This window comes from Eutrigla gurnardus, assembly GCF_963514095.1.
Source record: "Eutrigla gurnardus genome assembly, chromosome: 20".
Classification (NCBI taxonomy): Eukaryota; Metazoa; Chordata; class Actinopteri; order Perciformes; family Triglidae; genus Eutrigla; species Eutrigla gurnardus.
Window position 1 is genome coordinate 3,381,749 of NC_139931.1, and position 20,295 is coordinate 3,402,043.

General features: G+C 44.2%; 1 protein-coding gene across 1 annotated transcript in view; it reads left to right on the top strand.

Moving 5' to 3' along the window:
* Positions 1-17,984, top strand: part of hs3st4 (heparan sulfate (glucosamine) 3-O-sulfotransferase 4) — a 73,674-nt gene extending 55,690 nt beyond the window's left edge. Inside the window, exon 2 of the mRNA XM_084036635.1 lies at positions 16,067-17,984. Coding sequence (XP_083892761.1) covers positions 16,067-16,721 — 655 coding nt within the window. The 3' untranslated portion in view covers positions 16,722-17,984. The remainder of the gene's footprint in view (positions 1-16,066) is intronic.
* The last annotated feature ends 2,311 nt before the right edge of the window (positions 17,985-20,295 follow it).

The window sequence follows — 20,295 nt, forward strand, 5'->3', positions numbered from 1 at the left end:
TCCCTTTAGCTGTACACCGGGGCCACATTCACACTCACATTTCTGACTGCTGGAGATAATCATACATCACTCGCAGAAACACTTTCCCTTTAACGTGTTTCTGGCATTTCAGCGAGCCGAGGAAGTCACCGGAAAGGGCCGTTGGCGGCGCGGTTTTGTGCTTCCCCTTGCACATTTATCGCCTAAACAGATGATTATTGAAGAACATGTGGACAACATTGTGTTGTGAGTTATATCTGAACTTCCATTACCACATTATAAGACGTGTCTGCTATCAGGGAGCTGCAAAGTCCACCTGCTCACTGCTTTTAAAGGAGAACCAGCCCTCTATACCCTGCCATCATGAGAGTATATCGCTTGTATGTGCAAGAGTCTTTAGGCAATTAATTCACAGCATAACTTTACACACCCCGGTGTCCAATTTGATTCATGAGAGCGGATTGATGGTGAAGCGACATCCTTCAAATGACCGGAGTGTTTCTTTTATGCGCCGTTAAGAGGAGGGTTGGCGTTTCGCTGAGGAGGAACGCGGTGAGTTTAAGGATTGGTCAGCTTCAAAGACTTGTTTTTTCTTCTCTCGGATGATAAATCAGTAAAGAGCTCACAGTGGTTAATGATGTATGGTACCACAGAACTCCTCACAGCGCCTGGCTGAAGGACACCTGGTCCACCGGCAGAGATGAAACAGTTTAAAGTCCGGTTGCTTGTCTGCCAGGAGGGTCTTTTGGTCCGGTTTTAAGGCAACGCTAACATCGGAAACATCACATTCTCTTAAATTATCTCCCTTAATGAGGAGCAATGAGGGAGTGGAAGTAGGGAGGGGACAGTTAGCAGCATGTAGGCAGTGTTCTCAATTATACATTATATGATAATAAGTGTATAAATAGCTGGTCATATACATGCATCGAAAATTAGGGAATAATAATGCAACAAAAAATGATGTTAAGGGATGTAATTAGACATTAGGGGCTACAACACATAACCTGGGATTCCTCATTATTATAATCAGTGGAACACCTTCAGCGTGTCCTGCTTTACAGTGGGAAGAAGCATGGGAAAAAAGCCGCAATGCAGTTTGCTCTCCCAAATCATCTGATCACTGTGCTTAATTGAATACTGATGTGGAAAGCAGACAGCCCGAGATAGCGCTGAGGTTTTCCGGCAGTAATTAAAACACGCTTCCTCGGCCCGTATGGAACCTTAGCGTTAGCTCGTCCGTCCTCCGTGGCCCAGCCGTCTACCTGCTTTAAAGGGTTGCTTATTGATGAGGGACGTTCATGGTCAGCAGGAAACGTGTAGAGCTCTGCAGTGCGGAAAGTTCATCCAGTGTTGTAATTAAGTAGGGGAGATTTAAGGTCAGAGCTCCTCCCCCTTCTGGCTACAAGCAGCAATCACACGCTAAAAAAAACGTACACGGATTTCTTTGCTAGGCGGCACAGAAAACAAACAGTTCATTTACATTTTAACACACGCGGGACAAGAACAACAGGAAGTTGGACCCAACAGAGCGTGGAGTCGAACACATTGCTTTGCGAATATGCATTTATCAGTTAATAAGTACACGGGGACGGCGTGGTGCACCGTTTGCCTCGCGGTGCATTATCCAGTCAGCAAGTTCTCTGGCAGAGATGCGGGCCAAGTAAACCGCCGAGCCATGGCACCGATTCTGGTAGGGGGACGATGTACAAAACCCTGAAAATGCCGTTACCACAAGCCTTTATTTTTTTTAGGATTCGATTTCATCCCCCGACCAGAGGAAGCTGGTAGGAGATACTGTTTATGTTTATGTGCAGCGAGGCGACCGGTGTCGAGAAGTGATTTCCTCACCAGCCACCATATGTTACCCCATAGCGTCCGCGGTGCCGGGCTGACTTTCTACTATATGACCCGCAGCTGCTTATCTGGGCTTCTTGAACGCCTCTGGGCCTCTAAAGGAACGGTGACGCACACATGGCGATGGCCCACATGTGTTAAAACAAACCGTTTCCCAGCCAGTAAGCTGTCTCATGTGGCACAACATGCTACGGTTTGGACCCTGGATCGTGTCTGGTCTCATCCGTCACACAAAAAAACCACCACGCCGGCTTGTTTTAGTTTTATTTCTCTCGCTTGCCGACGGAGGAAATGTGACCTTGTGATGCTCAGAGCGGTTTGTGGGAGCGATCGTGTGTGACTTCAGCTAAGGAGTTAATCACTGGATGTGTTTTTTTTTTTAAATCCACCCATGCCCCGTCCCAAATGGGCCACGCAGAATACCAAAACATAAACCGTCATACTCACAAAACCATGTTATTATGCAAATCCCAAGAACGCACGTCGGACATTTAAATAATGGACAGTTTTCCCCGTTTTAAAAATAGTAGAAACAATGAAACCAACATCAGAGGATATTTAAAAACAACATAATTCATTAAAGTTATTTTGTGCTCCAACTACATGATAATTAAAACTGCAGGGTTTTTTGTTGTCTTTGCACTTGTCCAGTTGACACGGCAGTGAAGTGGCTGAAAACCTCCCAACGGAGCAGCTTCTGTTTGTGTGTTTAAGGCGGCGGACATCTTTTTGTGTCTAACACCCTTGTCTTTTAAATTAAATTGCAAATTGCTGTGTGACACTGAAGCACTCAGTCATTCCATGAAATTACTTTGAGAAACCATTTGGGTGAAGATGACTTGACTTAATTCACTGAATGTTGGTTTGGTTCCTGGGTTTACTTTTATCGTTGCCATTTATTCAAAGAAGTATTAAGTATTTTGTGACAATTCAAATTGGAATACATTCAAAAGTGTGATAATTAGAATTTAGAAAAAAAACGTCTTGCTGTGCAGTTTGAATGAAAAGTACGAGATTATTTTTCTCATGCTTTTGTGAAATAGATTTTATTCAGGTTACGTATTGCTGCTTAATTGAATTGCAAGTGATCGTCCGTATACTCCCAAAATAGTGCAAGGAACATGTGGGGACAACAATAGATAAAAGCCTTTGGAGATTAAGCTTTAATATTCAGTTTATTCCATCTAAACATTTGACACATTTCTCTTTAAGCTCTCCCTTTGGCAGCCTGGATTACACAAGTTAATCTGTGCAGGCTATCTCTAAAACATTATCCTGCGTTTGTGTCGAGGTGTGTTTACGGCTTCACGTGTCAAACCACCACTGCTGGGGAGGAGTGCTCAAAGAAGCTGCTCAGAAAGGGCTGAGGGCTACGCCGGGATCCATTCAAGGATTACATCCTCGTATCGCCTCCCATCTTCAGTATTGAAAACCATGCGAGATGTTCACTGGGTTGCAACAGCCATTTCACAGCCGAGGTGTTCATTTTCTCACCGATAAAAGGCTATCTTCCCGTTAGTTTGGGGCTGGAAACCGCGGGAACAATGTGAAACAGACGTAATAAACAGTTTAGAGGTCCTGCTGAGGGATTTGGTTGGCATTCTCCCCAATATTATGGAAGTTCTCATACCATTGTTTTTCTTCCTAATGCTGATTTTGATACCTGGACTTGCAGATCAGCTGATATGAAGTCCTAGAAACTCCGAAACCCGAAACTCCACTTGGATGCATCATAATGCAACTTCCGTTAGCCTTAGCCGTTAGCTTCGTTTTTAAACCAAGACTATGAGCTTATTTCATAGATAATCCGTATTGTCTTTTAGTTCATGGAACGGTGCTTATGGTGGTTGACTGCAAATACAAAGACATTTAATTGATTGGTCGTTAAGTCAGCAGTCTCATGTTTTCCACTTTGTCAGTCGGGTCCTCTTCGTAGCGGCGCTAATCCCCTTTTGCAGGTATGGAACTCCAGCAGGAGAAGCAGCCCGTTGTGATTAAGGTGTTAGATTAAATCTTACAGCGATTAAATAACCAACCGTTATATGACTGTGGCAAATTAATTTCCCCTGTGTCATGTCAGCACGGCTAACACAGTGTATCTATAGAGCCAACCGTGAGCAGATATTAGCTGTAGGCCTGAAATATCCAACCTCCTGCCTGGCCTCCGCACCCTAAAAGAGCTTTTCCTCATACTACAATAGGAAACACTCGGCTTCTACAGTTAGTGAACTTCCCATCGTAAATACACCCGTCACTCAGCACATTTGAGTGATGTAAGTGTGGCAGCTGGGGCTGTTAAGCTCGTGTCAAATGAAAGCACGCTTTAGGCACCGCGGCCTGGTCCGAGCCGCCATTAAGATTGTAAGCGAACAGAAAATCCATCATGAAAACAAGCTTTGGTGTTCGTGCACATATGATACCGAGAGATAAACATCTTATAAATGGCAGCCGTTCACATGGCAGGTGTACTTTTTTAGCTGGCTTTTTTTTTTCTCCCACTAGACCATCTGAATTGAGCAATCTCTGCCAGCTAAAGCACAATTTGGATTAGCAAAAGCCCCACTGATAGGTCAGCTTAGCCCGTAATGGAGCAGCTTAGGCCTTGTCTGCATGATTATAACATTCTTAGCAGCCTATTTCCATGCATCCAGATGTTACAGCAAACATCTCTGCCTCCCTTTTAAAGGCCGACACAAATTTAGATCACAGGGACACGAAATGATGCACTTAAATGCATACAAAAATATTTCTATATGATGCCTTTTGACAAGAGATCTAATTGTAACTGTACCGCTGATCTGATGAACGTCTTAATCTGCTTTTGTAGCTTCAAGCAACGCTCATTCATTTGCCACATTCAATTTATGGCACGAGTTATTATCTCGGACGTGGTTTTTGCTGAATCAAAGCGTCATAATGTCAACATTTTTCACCGCTTTAGACACACCAGACATTTTCAGCTGTGACCCTCCACTGGCACTGTAACGCTGGCATATGAGGAATGTCTTTTTAGTTAATTGACATTTAGCAGCTCAGTCGTTTTGTTCGCACTTTGCTTTTGAATTGTCATAAATCCTCGTCCAGGCGCTATATTTCTCGAACCTTTCACTTGTGAATTATTTTCAGCAGCTCCAGTCTGTGGCTGCGCTTTAAATAAGAGCTCCCTCTAGACTGTTCCAGCTGCTCTGATAAAACAGTCTGATGATAAAGTGAATTATCCCCCACGTCAGAGATACTAGTGTGTGTGTGTGTGTGTGTGTGTGTGTGTGTGTGTGTGTGTGTGTGTGTGTGTGTGTTTAAACCTTGGTGTGCACCAACGATTCAAGGGTGTATTGTTAAATGTACAATGATTCTCAGCACAATCTATAAAAATGCCAAGGCGGGGTTAGAGGTGTTGCAGGTAGTGGTGTTGTCAATGACAACGACATTTGTTGAAAAGGAGATTTTTTATTTTCCTCTTGCAAATGACAATGTGTGAATGACGACGGCGTATTAGCGTCACTGTACGAAGAAAAAAACAGAGCCGAGAGAGGGGGGCAATATTCAGAGAAAAAAATGGCAAATTTCCCACTTTATATATAAACAAGTTGCTTGGTTCCGCTAACACTTGATGTTTGCTTTTGCTATGACAACAAGTGAAAGCTACAGCTAGCATATAAATAAAACCCAACAATAACCATCAACATCACCACCCTGAGGACCCTAACAAGGCGTCGTCACACGTTGTGATGGATTAATTGGAAAAAAAATGCGTACATTCATGGGAAGGTTGTTAGCATCGTAATAAACTCACAAATTTGCCACTTTTTTATCAGAATATTGAGCTCAGAACATCGCCTCCATTTCTTTCTTTTTTTTTTCTCCAGTCCTAATACGTTGTCGTAGAATGCTTCATTATTTTCAACTGGCTTAACGCGTCTCACCCACGTTAGAGGGCTGATTACACTATGCACTTCTCATTAGACAATAGCTCATTGTTTATGGGTTCATTTCTTACTTTTATAGACACCGAGAGTTTTTTTGCCCCCGACCATTAAAGTGAAAGCAGCTGAGCGGCAGGCGCTGGCGGTGACTTCTCCAGCAGATTGCTGCAGGGCAGCTCACAGCTGTATGAAGGCACAACACCCGCGAGGCAATGAGATAAATATTGTGCTTGTACATGCACAATGTAATTGTACGGCCTCTAAACACTGGGTTTATCCTTTTAAGGTCACGGGGATAAAAATTCTGGGCATGCATACATCTTCTTGTTTGGTTGATTGGTGTCGTGTTCTGCTACGTTTCTATATAATTAGACTTTTTAAGGGATACATCTAAGCAGCTGATTAAGGTCGTATTTCTAATTTCTAAAGGGTGAGATTCTTTTTTTCTTTGTTTCTGACACCATTAACATTCTTAATGCCATTGAACTTTTATAATGACACAAAGAAGAATGGGGAATACGATTGTAAGTACTTTAGACCAGACATGATATTTTCATATCGTTAGATATTCGAGCCCCTGATCACATTTGCTGCTCCTGTTGTTCAGGAAGGACGAATGTTTAATGTTGAGTTGGATGAGTTCATTTGATTCCAATCCTCCACAGGGCTCTCAACGTGGTGACGGCTGTGCTGGGGGTTAGCAGCTAACAGTGCTGGCAGAGCTAGTTTACCTGAAGGGGCACAGAGAAGCTCAGATAACAACACACACAGAGGGAAAGTGCTCTGAATGCCATATAGAGAAGTTTTACAGATGATTTAGGAAAGTCTTTCTAACATCGGATAACTTCCCCATTTTTGCTCCTCTATCACTTCAAACCAACATTAATATTTTACAGCGAGTACCAGGGTGGGCCCACCTGCCCGGATGACCTCTCACTGCAGCTGAAAGGAATTTAACTTGTGCCACAGTGTTTGATTGGTATTTAAAGGTGCCTTTGTGACTACCCACCACATCATGTCTATTAAACATGAGTGAGATCTTTGTGCAGAGAAACAGAAGCACGGAGCCGGTTCATATCTCATCTCGGTAATAGATGTGCTCCTCTCTGCTTTTGAACGGTTGTTTTTCCAAATGCAAAGACGACTCACGTCCTCAAGCCCATATGTGTGAGATATTACACCGCACATGTATCCGGGGCCAAGGTGATATTTAAAAGGCTTAACACATAGCTCCGCTGCTCGGCGAGAATGTCATTACCAGGAATAACAGTCTGACGATTTACTGACAGCCACGTTTAAAATGATATACGGTGTTTACAAAGAGCTATCAGCGCAGGATCATAAATATTATGGTGATCTGAAATCACAAGCAGCAGGCTTCCACACTACACCCACTACACCCATCTCACCTCCTCCAGAGGGGAAATCATTTCCGTTTGTCACATTTAGTTGCTGACCAGTTGCAGCTGGAAATTGCTGACCTGACACTTCACATATACGTTTGGATTTTTTTTTTTAAACTCATTTTAAAGCGCTATTTAAATAGTGAGATCAATACACATTCAATGGCTCACCAGTATCAATGTGCTGCTGCAGATATGGCTATTAGAACAAGGGGTCAAACGGGAGTCACAAGGCATCACTGCTGCTGCTGCTGCTGCTGCTGCAGAGAAAATTACAATTCAATGACAATTTCTCTTCAGTTATGACTCCGCTGCCGTGAAAGGAATTCATTTTTTTGGGACTGGAAAAGAGGAGAATGTGACAGACTGTAGATATAAGCCTTGTGTGTTAATGGTAAGGTGACACGTCATCACACAATCATCAACTGTTTTTTCGTTTTTGCTACCTTTTTCAAATAATCTGATGAAAACGTGACCTCGTCTTCCTCGGCTCAGGATGGAGGTTGGAAATTCATCTGCTGAGGAAGTCAAAGGAAACCGGCAGCATGAAGAATCCATACAGACGGACTCTTGAATCGTATTGTGTTCCCTTTTAGTGGGAGTTCCACTTGGCTAAGCTAACCCCCCTCTTCTGTGGATCAATTCATACATATTTCAGGGCTGCGGATGAAATGTGACTTTGTCATCTTCATTTCCTCGCTCATTTTAATTCATGACAAAGTACGAGACTCCCACACCATTTATCCCTGTGAGTTTCCTGCCGAGCTTGAGGAATGGTGGAGCTGTGCCGGCTCTGTAACTTGATAAAAAGGCATGTTTACAACTAATAAAAAAACAATAAAGACGTCCTTCTATATTGTGATGTATGACTTCATGATGATAAAAACAACACATTTGAACAGATTGAATTTAATGTGGAACAAGAAGGCGGTTCATACATTTCCACCCCGATAACAACCATAGCTTGTAGAAGTGGGAGAAGTGCCCGAGAATCATCCAGCGTTCTCACTCCCAGGGAGTCAAACAGGCAGCTTGGTCAGTGCTCCTCTGTGTCCGACGATAGCGTTGCCATGGAGACACTGCTATAACTTGTGTATGCGACGCAGCAAGCTTTCAACAAACTTAAACAGACTCGCGTCCTTATTACTCAGTCGGCGCAACTAATGGAGAATAAAGTGGGTCCACACAGGTGTGGGGGGGTCAAACAAATAGAGGACTTTGGTCCAGGTGACTTCTGTTCATGTCCCTTGCAAAACCAGTACTTAGTCATGTGACGTGACCCGTGTAACCCAACTTCCGAAGACAGGAAGTTTATTTTGAAAAGACATGGTATAACAAGCGCATAGTGATGATTCACCTGAGGTCATATAGAAGCTTAGTGCTGCTGATCTATTTGTGGGATTTTGGGGGAATTGAGGGATTGCGGTGAGAAAGTGTTGCATCATCAGCAAAAGTGCTTGTGTGGCTGCCGATTGAGCTAACAATACTCCCAAAAGCATATATTAATCAAAAGGAATATTCATAGTTTGTCACAGTTTTAGATTTGTGGAGTTATTGTTTACCTGCAGCAGACTTTGCATTGTTATTCACACACTGTTGGAAGGCAACAAAAGCATTTAAGGAACACATAAGGACAAGTAAACAGTCGACTCAGAGCCGGGCGTCCCTCAGGGAACAGTGTAAATACCTAAAAGGTTGATTAAATATGTAGAACCAGCCGTGGTACTGCCGACATTTCCAGCAAGTTTTATGACACACATTACCCTTTTTTTTTTTCGCAATATGAGAAATGGCAAATGTAACAAGTCCCTGATGTTCCCTGATGTTCATCCTGACATTTTGTGAGTTACCTTTAATATCTAGAGAAATGGAGAAAACTTCTGTCTGTATTACTGGATGTGTGCTCTCATGTCTGGGGTTGAGTTTGTGCAGCCTCCTCCTCCTCCTCCCTCCGCAGTGTCGCGCTGACCTACAGCTTCATAATGAATTGGAGAAAGAAATGGAGGGAAAAATGTAACCATGATAAGTGATTTCCTCAAACTGTTCGGATGTTTAATGGATCGAGCTGCCGGAAAGAATAACCACTTGGATGTAAAAAAGGAAAAAGACAGACAACCTTTTGCCTCCTGGATACTAAGTTCAACACACATCAGAGCATCACACACACAGAATCAGGTATCCGACAGCCTATAGTATATCACATTAACCAACATGGGGGGGGGGGGGGGGGGGTGCTCTCTGTTGCATGGACCGAACTCAGACACAGATGCTGTTTAATTTGGTGTCTTTAATGACCGGTTTATTCCATTTGTTTCTGATGATGGCTTCAGCCATATGGCTCCGTCCTGATGGAGAGCAGGTTTTATCTTCAACGTGTTTATTCCACAGTAAATTGATGCCCTTCAATCTTGTCATCTTGTCAGATGCTGCATCCCTGCAGGCTCGGTGTGTGTGTGTTCGTGTGTGTGTGTGTGTGTGTGTGTGTGTGTGTGTGTGTGTGTGTGTGTGTGTGTGTTTTCAGATCACACTTGGTCATTTTACTGCTGTTGATGAAGCTGCTTAATTCAAACACTCCTTTCTGAAACCTGGAGAACATATCGTGTACTGAGGGGCGATGCGGCAGGACTCATGTTTCATGTTGCAGACTTTCCTCCGTAGTCAACTTCAGTGAGATGATTGGATCCCCGACAATGTTGGGCATTTTTTTTTTCCTCAGACAAGGAAATCTATCATGTTCAAACTGTCATATTAATTGGTTCTGCTTAACTGAACCGGATCTGCAACATTTCCAGGATGTAAATTTTAGCCTTTGACTCGGACGTATTCAGGTGTGACTTCCAATTACAGTTGGCCGTTTTTCTGCTTTTCTTTGAGCTTAAGAGGATGTGTGGGATAAAATAAAGGATGCAACGTGAACAAAGGTACCAAATACGTCGATGTGTTGTGCTGCAACAAGCAGGGTCCAAACTTGGCTTTCTTGTAATACCACTTGGACCCCGAGGGTCAAACTTTAACATCACTAACTGGATATTTAAAATAAATTAAGAAGAACACAGACATCGGATGCCATTGTGGATTGACTGGCCTGTTGGTATTGTGATCCCGTGCACGTACAGATGTTATGTTCTATAGTCGTCGTCTCTCTGTGTTCCAACTAAATCAATAAGTCACACTGACGTTTCTTCCATGGAGGCTTGCTGCCGCTGCAGACCTGGGACCAGCACATCACCACGGCTTGTTTTTCCACCGGCGACATCGATAACATTGAATATTGAGGGCAATTGTGATCAGTTGAATGAGCTCATCCAAAATAAGGGAAAATAAACAAAACGGTAAAAGAAGAGAAAATCTTTTTTTCCCAGCGCCATTATGTAAACATTTTATTTTGTACTGTATGTTTCTGCTTGTGAGGAGCCGTTTATAGCCAGTGTGTGATGTGAGATACGATCGCTTCCATCTCCTCTCTGGACTTTAATCCAGTAAAAAATAATTTTGCAGCACACACACACAGTAATGGACTAATGATGCTACAGCATCGCAAACATCCCCGTCGTTTCCTCTCGTCACCGCGTCGCTGTATTTCATGTTTTGTGTCCAAAGGGGATCCGAACACGGCGTCAGATCTCCCGGTGATGTGGGAAGAGAGAGAGAGAGAGAGAGAGCGGTACCTGGCTCGCCCACTGTCGGAAGTGGGGCGGTCTTTGGGGGAATCTCAGGAAGAGAGTCGGGAATCAGGTTTTGATCAGGACCAGCTGTCACTTCTGTCCTCCGTGATTCTGGAGGCCGTCCTGCAGAAGGATGACGGGCGTATTTAGAGCTGCGTTGGAGTTCATTAGTCTCACTCTGGTATTGTTCCCACGGTTCCACAGAGACGGAAACTAAGTGAGCAGACTAACTTCACTCACGAGAGAAGAACAATTACATTTTGGGTATATTTATTCCACGACAGGTAAACTCGTTTTTAATCTCGCCAGGCTCAAACATGTAGTTCCTGAGGAGGGGAAATGTGTCTGTGAGGGATGGACTCATAGATACCGTATGTAGTCTGTAGGGGTGGCTAAAAATATCGATACGGCAATATATCGCGATTCTTTGCCGCCCAATATCCTTTTTCATTTTATTTTCAATATTTATTCCAGTGAATTTCATGGGAATTAATAAAACGGAGAGGCTGTTTTGAATGAAATAGTTTTGACTCAGTTTGTCCTCTGATCAACATCCTCTGATTATTTATTTATATCGCAATATCATGATATCGTGATACGTATTGTGAACAAAGTATCGTGATACATATCTTATCGTGACTAAAGTATCGTGACACGTATCGTACCGTGAGGTTCTTGCCAATACTTATCATGATATCGTGATACGTATTGTGAACAAAGTATCGTGATACATATCGTTTCGTGACTAAAGTATCGTGATACGTATCGTACCGTGAGGTTCTTGCCAATACTCACCCCTAGTAGTCTGTGATCCATCAAGGTAACAGACCACGGAGGTGAAGCAACTGACAGCAGTAAACGTGTGTTTAATAGTTTGAGGAGATTGGCTTAACAAGTATCTCATCTGAAGTATCTTAACTGTTGACTAAATAAGCAAAATAGTAAGTCAATCATTCATCAGTATTATTGTTGATGGAGTTTTTTATTTACGTGCGTTGATTGACAGATTGACCTACACCAAGTGACATCACCTTGGTCCAGTTAAGCCCACCTACTTCCACCAGTGTGAAGTGCCGAGTGCAAATAAATAAAGAAAGAAATAACGCTGACAGAGAAAATATATTTTTAGGGCCTCAAAAGCCCTCAAAATATCAGCCGCCTCCGTACTTCCGTTCCTCCTGAAGTCACGTTATTATGGTACGGATGTTTGTCATACTGCTGCTTTAAGAGACTATATATGAATGAATATGAATCGATATTCATAGGTTTCACTGCAAATGCATGGAGGAGACGTAGTTCTACATACAAGGAAACATTCATGTTAAAAACCAACCCAACAATTTAACCTACGGTAGGTCTGTTACATAACGACACCCGGCGGATTGCTTCGAGTCTTCCCACCCCTCGCAGGTGGGAAAGGTCAGATTCACGCTGAGGAAAACAAAAACAAACCCTCCACCATTACTTCAGCCTGATCTGGTTACTGACAATGGCAGCGCACTGTTGTGTAGTGTTTGTTTTTTCCTCCTTAAAGCTGCACCTTCACCGTGACAACACAATACCTCCCACTCCATAGCAGACCCAGCAGACCCTCTGATCCGGCCTGTAGGCTGCTGCTGCTTCTTCTCTGTGTGCCAAACATGTACGCATCCACTTGTTGAGAGCCGAGTGAACAATGACTCATTTGACCGCCGCTTTTTTTTATTTTTTATTACCCTCTCTCTCTCCACCTCCCAGTAAACCAACGTCTTTGTTCTTTGTGCTGCTGTAATCACAAACATGTCACTCAGGGTGTAATAATAAGATTATTCATTGCAAACTGACCACAGTATCTCTCACTTCAAATGTCCTGGCTGACTGTTGTTGATGAATAGCCGCTTTGCACCCCGGACTCATATCTGAAATCGGACTCAGGGTATTACCTGAATACAAATGTCTTTCATTATCCGTCCTATTGTCTGCCTTCGCTCACGGTTAAGGTGCTGCTCTGCTCACAAAATGCCAGATTCTTTTTTTTGCTTGTACGTAGAATTGACTTTCATCCGCCATCATCTTTTATAAAACAGAATGTTTCTCCTGCAAAGGGCAAAGACTCTGCCGATATTGACACATTTCACACCTCAATATGATTATTTTTATAGGAATCATTTAGTGGATCACAGTCATTCAAAATGTCCTCTCCCCGACGACTCGGGAGCTTATTACGAGTGGCCTCCTTTGGAATAATTGATCGTATCTGACGTGACATGGAGGAAGCTCCACCGATTGATACTGCAGCCGAACCCTGATCAATCCAAACGAGAGAAGGGGGGGAATGAGAGAGTTTATTAGAAACAACTCTCTCCTCTGGAGGAACCCTCTTCCTCCAGAAACAGCTTGCACCTATTAGTATCTGGGAATGTAAATTAGCCTGATCCCTCACCTCATCATGCCTGGAAATATCCCCCGTCCGCCAGTCTGAAGGAAACATAATGAAACATTGAGTTGAATGCCGGGCCATGTTCCAGAGCATCTTTTTTGCGGTGGGCGTTAAGGCATGCAGAGTTGTGATTATCTAGCCAAGATAAGTTTCTGTCTTAAGATTTGCTGTGATTCGGTTTTCTGCACGAATCAGCGTCCGGCGTCCTCCGGATCGGGATTTCACCTGGAATAGATTTCCTTCCTACGCCGTAGTACACAACCTCAGATTTTCTGCTTTCATTATGTATCTGTCTGCATGAACTTTTACCTCCGTTTAATGAATCTGGTTGCAAGCCATTTTCCCCGCAGTAACGTAATGAGACAACATTCATCTGTTTTCCAGGGAAATTTAATGACTCAATTATTTTCTGTTCAGTGAGGAATCAAAGAATCATATTCTGCATGAGCTGCTATTAGTGGGTCTGTATTATTGACTTGCATCGCTCATAGCAACAGAGGTAATTCCCTTGCATGCCGTTAAAAGTTACTCCGAGTAGGAGCCTTTATCGTCACCCTGCTGGGTTCTTTATGTAAATAAAGCTTTTTCACGTGTGTTGAAACGCAGGAAATGAAATGCTACGCGGCGCGGCCTCGGTCAGAGGCAGTAAACAGCAGATGGTCGGCGGGCTCCTCTTTAGCGCTATGGATTTTATTTACCTGCCCACCTGAATGACCCGTTTGGAGCTCTGCAGCTGACGTGCATAATAAAAACAGCCAGAGTGAAGAGTTTGCTCTTGTTTACTCCCCGTTCCACTAGACTGCAAGGCCAGAGGAGTCATTCGCTGCCGCGCGGAGAAATTAGCTTGTTTATCAGCGCTTTTTTTGATTTCCGTCCCGCCTCATCGTCCCGCTGACATTTTCGACGGACATGATCCATGACTGATTCCCAATCAAAGCGGAGTCTCGGTAACACAACAAATATTCCGGCTCGTAGCAGGCTCCGTAGTTTCCGTAATTAGATGCGTGATGATTAGCGTCGAGCCCATGAGGACAATAGCTTGTTATGGGCACGCCTTCAAAATAAAGGTAACCTTGAACGTTGTACATCTGTCCCGTCAATTGGTTATGCTCCAAAGATGCACGGCACATTAGCGGGGAGACAGCTCGGGTCCATACATGTCAGATGTTTCAAGGTGATTTGCTGTGGTATATCTGAGCTTTTTTATATATCATATATGCATGCACGGTAATGCTGCACCCTCGGACCACCTCCTGCACCTCAGAGTCGAGTTAAATGGCAGAAGGAGTCCTTGAGAAGGTTATAAAAAATCTTTAGCCATTCATTACTGTGAGGAAGGAAGTGTGGAAAATGATGGAATATAATGAAAACTAATACTCTTTCTGGTCACCATGCTATCAGTTGATATGTTTAATATCCCATTACGGAGCCCAGAAGTAACCACAGTTCTATTCTGTCAAGAGACAAACATAATCCAGAGGGAAATTACCCATCAGGAAGGCAATACTGTTACTGAGATGCAATTACCAGGCCACTTGTGAGACTTTTCAGCCCGGCATCCATGGGTGCACGTGTGTCAGGCGTGTGAGGCCGGTCGATATGTGCATAACGCCTCTTATGTTTTGCACAGTAAATTGGATTCTTTGCTGGAGAACTGTTAATTCAGAATGTGTCCAAGATGCAAATGATTGATGTGACTTCATGGTTACAGCTGTAGGTTTGAGGCGCAGGGCGGCCTAATGGAGGGAAAGATGCAAGGAGGAAGTTATTATGGAGAAATTTATGCACCGACTGTTAGTCTCCAGATGGAATAATTTGGATTTTTTTTTTGGGGTGGTTGGCTGTTTATACATTAATTTTTTTCCAAGCAAACACAACTTAATTTGGGGAGGAAAGGAAAACAGTGTGCATGTTCTGATTCAGTTTCACTTTATTATTATTATATCGTGGAGCTCCTGTGCTCGTGTTGGGGAAGTAGTGAAATATACAGCGTGTCTCACCGAGGATTTAATGTACCAATTTAGCGCTGAATCACATAGCCCACAAACAAAGAAAACAGCAAGCGTTGGAACGAACATCAGTGTAAACATTTGATAAGGATTTTGCTCCAGGCGAACGCTATGCTTTATTATTGAAACTAAAATAGAAAGTGTGGCTTCCGTGCGTGCGATGATGCATTCGGCGTCGGATCCTGCAACTCATCCTCCACGCGGAGGAGACTTCATGATGTTTGTGTCGATGGCGTACGGCTTTATCCCCGAGATGAAGTCGGGGAACATTCCTATTGTGCTACAAATTATCACCTTGGATCTGATAATTAATCACAGCTGCCTTTCAATGAGCATCCCCTAACCTTAAACGCAGAGAGAGGAGAAGAAGCAGCCTTCACCCGTGCATGTGCAGAAGAAACTGACTGTTCAGAGTGTGAGCCTTGCATGCATAATAAATGTATGACAAAACAATACCCCAGGCACCCCGGTATTAATGATATGCAGCAAACTCATTATTAAAGTTCCAAAACAGCTCCTGGAGTAACACAGATGGAGTCAATTAAGCAATGAGCATACTTGCTTGCCTGCCGTTTCATCTTCTCTTCTTTTATCTCTTGCATATTACTCCATGGATGTAATTAGCTGTATGCCCCCCCCCCCCCTCCTCGAAACATAATGTCCAGTGTTAATAACCGTTATTTTCACTTGTAATTTCAGATAATGCACTGCTTAATAAATGTACCACATTTGCCTGCGGTGTGTCCTCGGGTGTTTTGCATCGTGAGGTGTGGAGAACAATGCTAAGCTCTTCTCTCTCTGTTTGGGTTCTCAGAGACCTGATGCCCTCGACGCTGGAAGGCCAGATCACCATGGAGAAGACGCCCAGCTACTTTGTGACGAACCATGCCCCGAAGCGCATCCACTCCATGGCCAGGGACATCAAGCTTATTATCGTGGTGCGTAATCCCGTCACCAGAGCCATTTCAGACTATACGCAGACTTTATCCAAGAAGCCCGAGATCCCCACCTTCGAGGTTCTGGCTTTTAAGAACCGGACGCTGGGTCTCATAGACGCCTCGTGGAGCGCGCTGCGGATCGGAATATATGCGCTCCACCTGGAGAGCTGGATGCAGTATTTCCCCCTCTCCCAAATGCACTTCGTCAGCGGGGAGAGGCTGATCGTGGACCCCGCGGGCGAGATGGCCAAAGTGCAGGACTTCCTGGGACTGAAGCGCATCGTCACGGACAAACACTTTTACTTCAACAAGACGAAGGGCTTCCCGTGTCTGAAGAAGCCGGAGGACAGCAGCACTCCCCGGTGCCTCGGCAAGTCGAAAGGGAGAACTCACCCCAAAATCGACCCGGACGTGATTCGGCGGCTGCACAAGTTCTACAAACCCTTTAACATGATGTTCTACCAAATGACGGGACAGAACTTTGAGTGGGAGCTGGGGGAGGACAGCGAACCCCGCAGCTCTCAGGACTAGCAGACTGCGGCATCGGGCCACGACGCAGCCACACCACCAGCCTTCTCCGATTACAAAAAAACTAACTCCTGTCGTCTTCGCTTCGTCTTCAGAGGGAGTGCGTGAGCACGCCAACCACGGCCGTCGTTGCAGTGTCTGTATCCATTAGCAAGTTTACTGACATGCTTTTATCTCTGTCTCTCTCCCCCTTCAATACTAATGTCGTTGACGATGATAGCAAATCATTATTGTACATACTAAAAACATAAAATATATTTATATTTGTGAAAAGGAGATGATTTATTCCTTTTTGTTTTTAAAAAGCATAGAGGTGATATAAAGAAAAAAAATCATGTTGACTATGGCAATGCATGCGATAAGTTAAGTGTCCTTACCTCATGAGCCCTAAGGCTAAATCTGCCTGTTTCTTCTCCCTTTACTTTCCTGCCGTTTGTTGCCCTCACGCCCACTCACCAGCCTTCACTACAAACACTCATTCTATTTCAATGGCTGAGGCCATGAAGTGCTCTGTATTGGGGGGGGGTTTTCCCACACTGTCCTGCTGCTTGAGGAGAGAAAAGAGAAGAAAAAAAATGATAGACACATCGTACAATAATCCTCTGACATGCGCTCATCTTTTTCACTGAATGGAGACAATCCTGTTTTTTGCAAGTTTACCAAAGTGTTAATTTTCCTCAGCGTCAGTGTTCTCATTAATTGCACACACATTCAACGACACAGCTGATGTACGGCGGCCATCATTCAATTATTGGACTGTTTCACCAGCGTAGTTGAGCATTTGCATACTGATGGCCGTGCAGTAGATTTGGGGCGTAATTACAAATACTGGCTGTGGATCAAACCATTCTGCATTTTGACTAAAAAAAAAAAAACATCAGTCGACCTCCTGTTTGCCTCCTGACCCTCCTCGTGTCGGAGGAGGCGGAGCACAAGTTTGTTAACAAACATCTGCCGCCGCTCTTCTGTCGTTAGAGATTAACGGCGTGTTTAAATCAGCCGCTGGAACAATGTCAATGTCAGAGAGAGATTCTACATACATGCCCAGGTAAATAAGCCATTACTGTATGTACTTAACGTGAATGAGATGATGTGTGGCAGGGAAATGTGCTGTAATCAGAGGTTAGACTCACCGAGCCGATGCTTTGAAAACAACAGGGTTTTTGCTGTGAACTGCTCCTTTACATTGACCCGTCACATTCTCATCCCTCTGTTTTTTGGTTTGTTTTGCATAACTTGCAGTGCGTCTGTCTGTTGTCTCTGGACTTTTCATCAATTGAGACAATCAATACAGTCAATGAGTCAATAAATACAGTCTGCTACACATCACCGGCTGCTGCAGCTGATGCATTGCTCTGTTAATCCTCCGACCGCGGACGCTCGGATTGGTTCTCTCCCTCGGCAGACCTCTCCGTCACCCTGGGGAGGCCGGCAACCAGCAGCTACTTACACGGAGCGATTGATTCAATCAAAGTAAGCGCTATACGAGCCTTTTGTAGCGCCGAGCCTGAACACTTTCCTCTGAGTCTCACCGTCCCGGAGTCACCGCTTCCACTTGGAGGCTGTTTTTCTGTGCAGCCACCCCCCCCCCCCCCCTCGGTGTTTCCTTCCCAATCTGTCTGGCTCTCTGCACTTTTACCTCCTCTCTCATTCTCTCACTCAAAAAAAAATCAGCTTAGCACTCTATAAAGAAAAGATACCTACAAGCAAAAACATGCTAATCATACATAAAAAAAAAAAGCAGATCACTTTTCCTGAACAGCTGTTGTGAGGCTCAAAGGGGGTGGCTCCGGCCGCCGCCATCTTGGTTGCGATGACATCATGAATTAAATGGGTGGAGCTTTGGTGGAGTTAGGCCTGGGTGATGCAGCAGAGGAGAACTCGCCCCCCCTCTACAGCTAGCGTGGACGGGGATATTCGCTCTATTAATTGAAACACTTTTCCAGGCTGTAAACATGTTTACTTCTGCAGTGAAACTGGGCATTTCAAAACGGCGGGTCTACGGGGGATTCTTCCACTTTTAGAGCTGTACTTTCTGGCACTTCTGCCGTTGGCCACACTTTTTCCAGCACCCGAGGCTGCTGCTTAGATTCAACAAGCCGTTCACATTTGGCTCTCCTCCCCGTGTCACCCACAGGCTAATCAGAGCGTACCAACCCCCCGACCCCAATCAGCCAATCAGAGCAGACGGGGCTTTAATTGACACATAGGTACAATTAAACATTTAAAGCCAAAAACATGTTCAAGCGTTTTAAATTCATGTTTTTTTAGAAACACATTTAATCCACCTTTCCAAACGAGACCGTCCCGCCTCCTCGGTGAGACAGAAACCCACAGAAGAGGACTCCATCTTCCCCATCTATGAATATGAACTCCTGTCATTTGCATTTCTAGGCTCCCACACACGAGGGAATTCCTCAGCGAAGTTAAAAACTTGGATGGAGTCGCTCATTAACAGAAACACACACACACACACACACACACACCTTTTCTCTTTTCTTTTGTACCTCTTGCTAGCTTTAGTCTCAGGCGGAGAGCTGTGATACATCCTGAGAGAGCTGCAGTGCATGAAAGGCATGCTAAGCTGCCCTTCATGTGTTGCTCCCGGTGGGGGTCACGCTGCGCTACTCGCTTCCTCGCCGTCGCGTAAAAGACGACTGTGATGATCGAGGAGCTTCGCCCGCTGCGAGTGCCTCCGTTTCAAAAAAAAAAAAAAAGTACAAAATTCACGTTTGTCAGTCATTACTTATAATTTGGCAGAGAGCTGGAACGGTAATTTTAAATTCCACCTGTTTAGCACCTTGAAATGACTCTCTGTGTGCATTTACTGTGTGTTGAAAGTGAATCCGTGTGTGAGAGGTGCTTTAAAGTGTTTACTTTTTAATCTGTGATTATATAACGCTGGGAAAAAAAAGAGCTCAGCCTGAATCAAACTGTTGATTCTGGCTGCAGGAACATGTTTGTAGAAGCAGTTGTGACAGACTCGGAGATGTAAGGGAGCTTGGCAGGAACACACAAGGCAATCTGGCAGAGGCCACGTGGAAGTGTTTAAATACTGACGAGCTGCAGGTGAGGAGGACACCAGGTGAAGGGAACGAGGTGATTACAGGCTGAGGACGTGACCTGAAGCACCAGCAGAGTGATAATGAACTACCAGTGAAATGAAAAGTGCATTTATTGGTCATTTATCTTTTGTTTTATGCAAACTATATGTAAAAAACAAAAAAACTGTTTTGGAGTAGATTGTTTTTCCATTGAGATCATCGTGAAATTTCTGTCTTTTTATTCCGTAAAATGGTTTCAAATGTTTGATGACTCATCAAAAAAACAACATTTTGTGTGTCCGGCTCATATAAAACCCCATTTGTGCATCATTGTTAGCTAATGGATAAGGAGAACGTTCCCTTCCTTCCCTCCCTCGTCCTCCATCTGACAACGGGGAGGTGTGTGTGTGTGTGTGTGTGTGTGTGTGTGTGCGTGTGTGTGTGTGTGTGTGTGTGTGTGTGTGTGTGTGTGTGTGTGTGTGTGTGTGTGTGTTTGGGTGTGTGTGTGCGTGTGCGTGTGTGTGTGTGTGTGT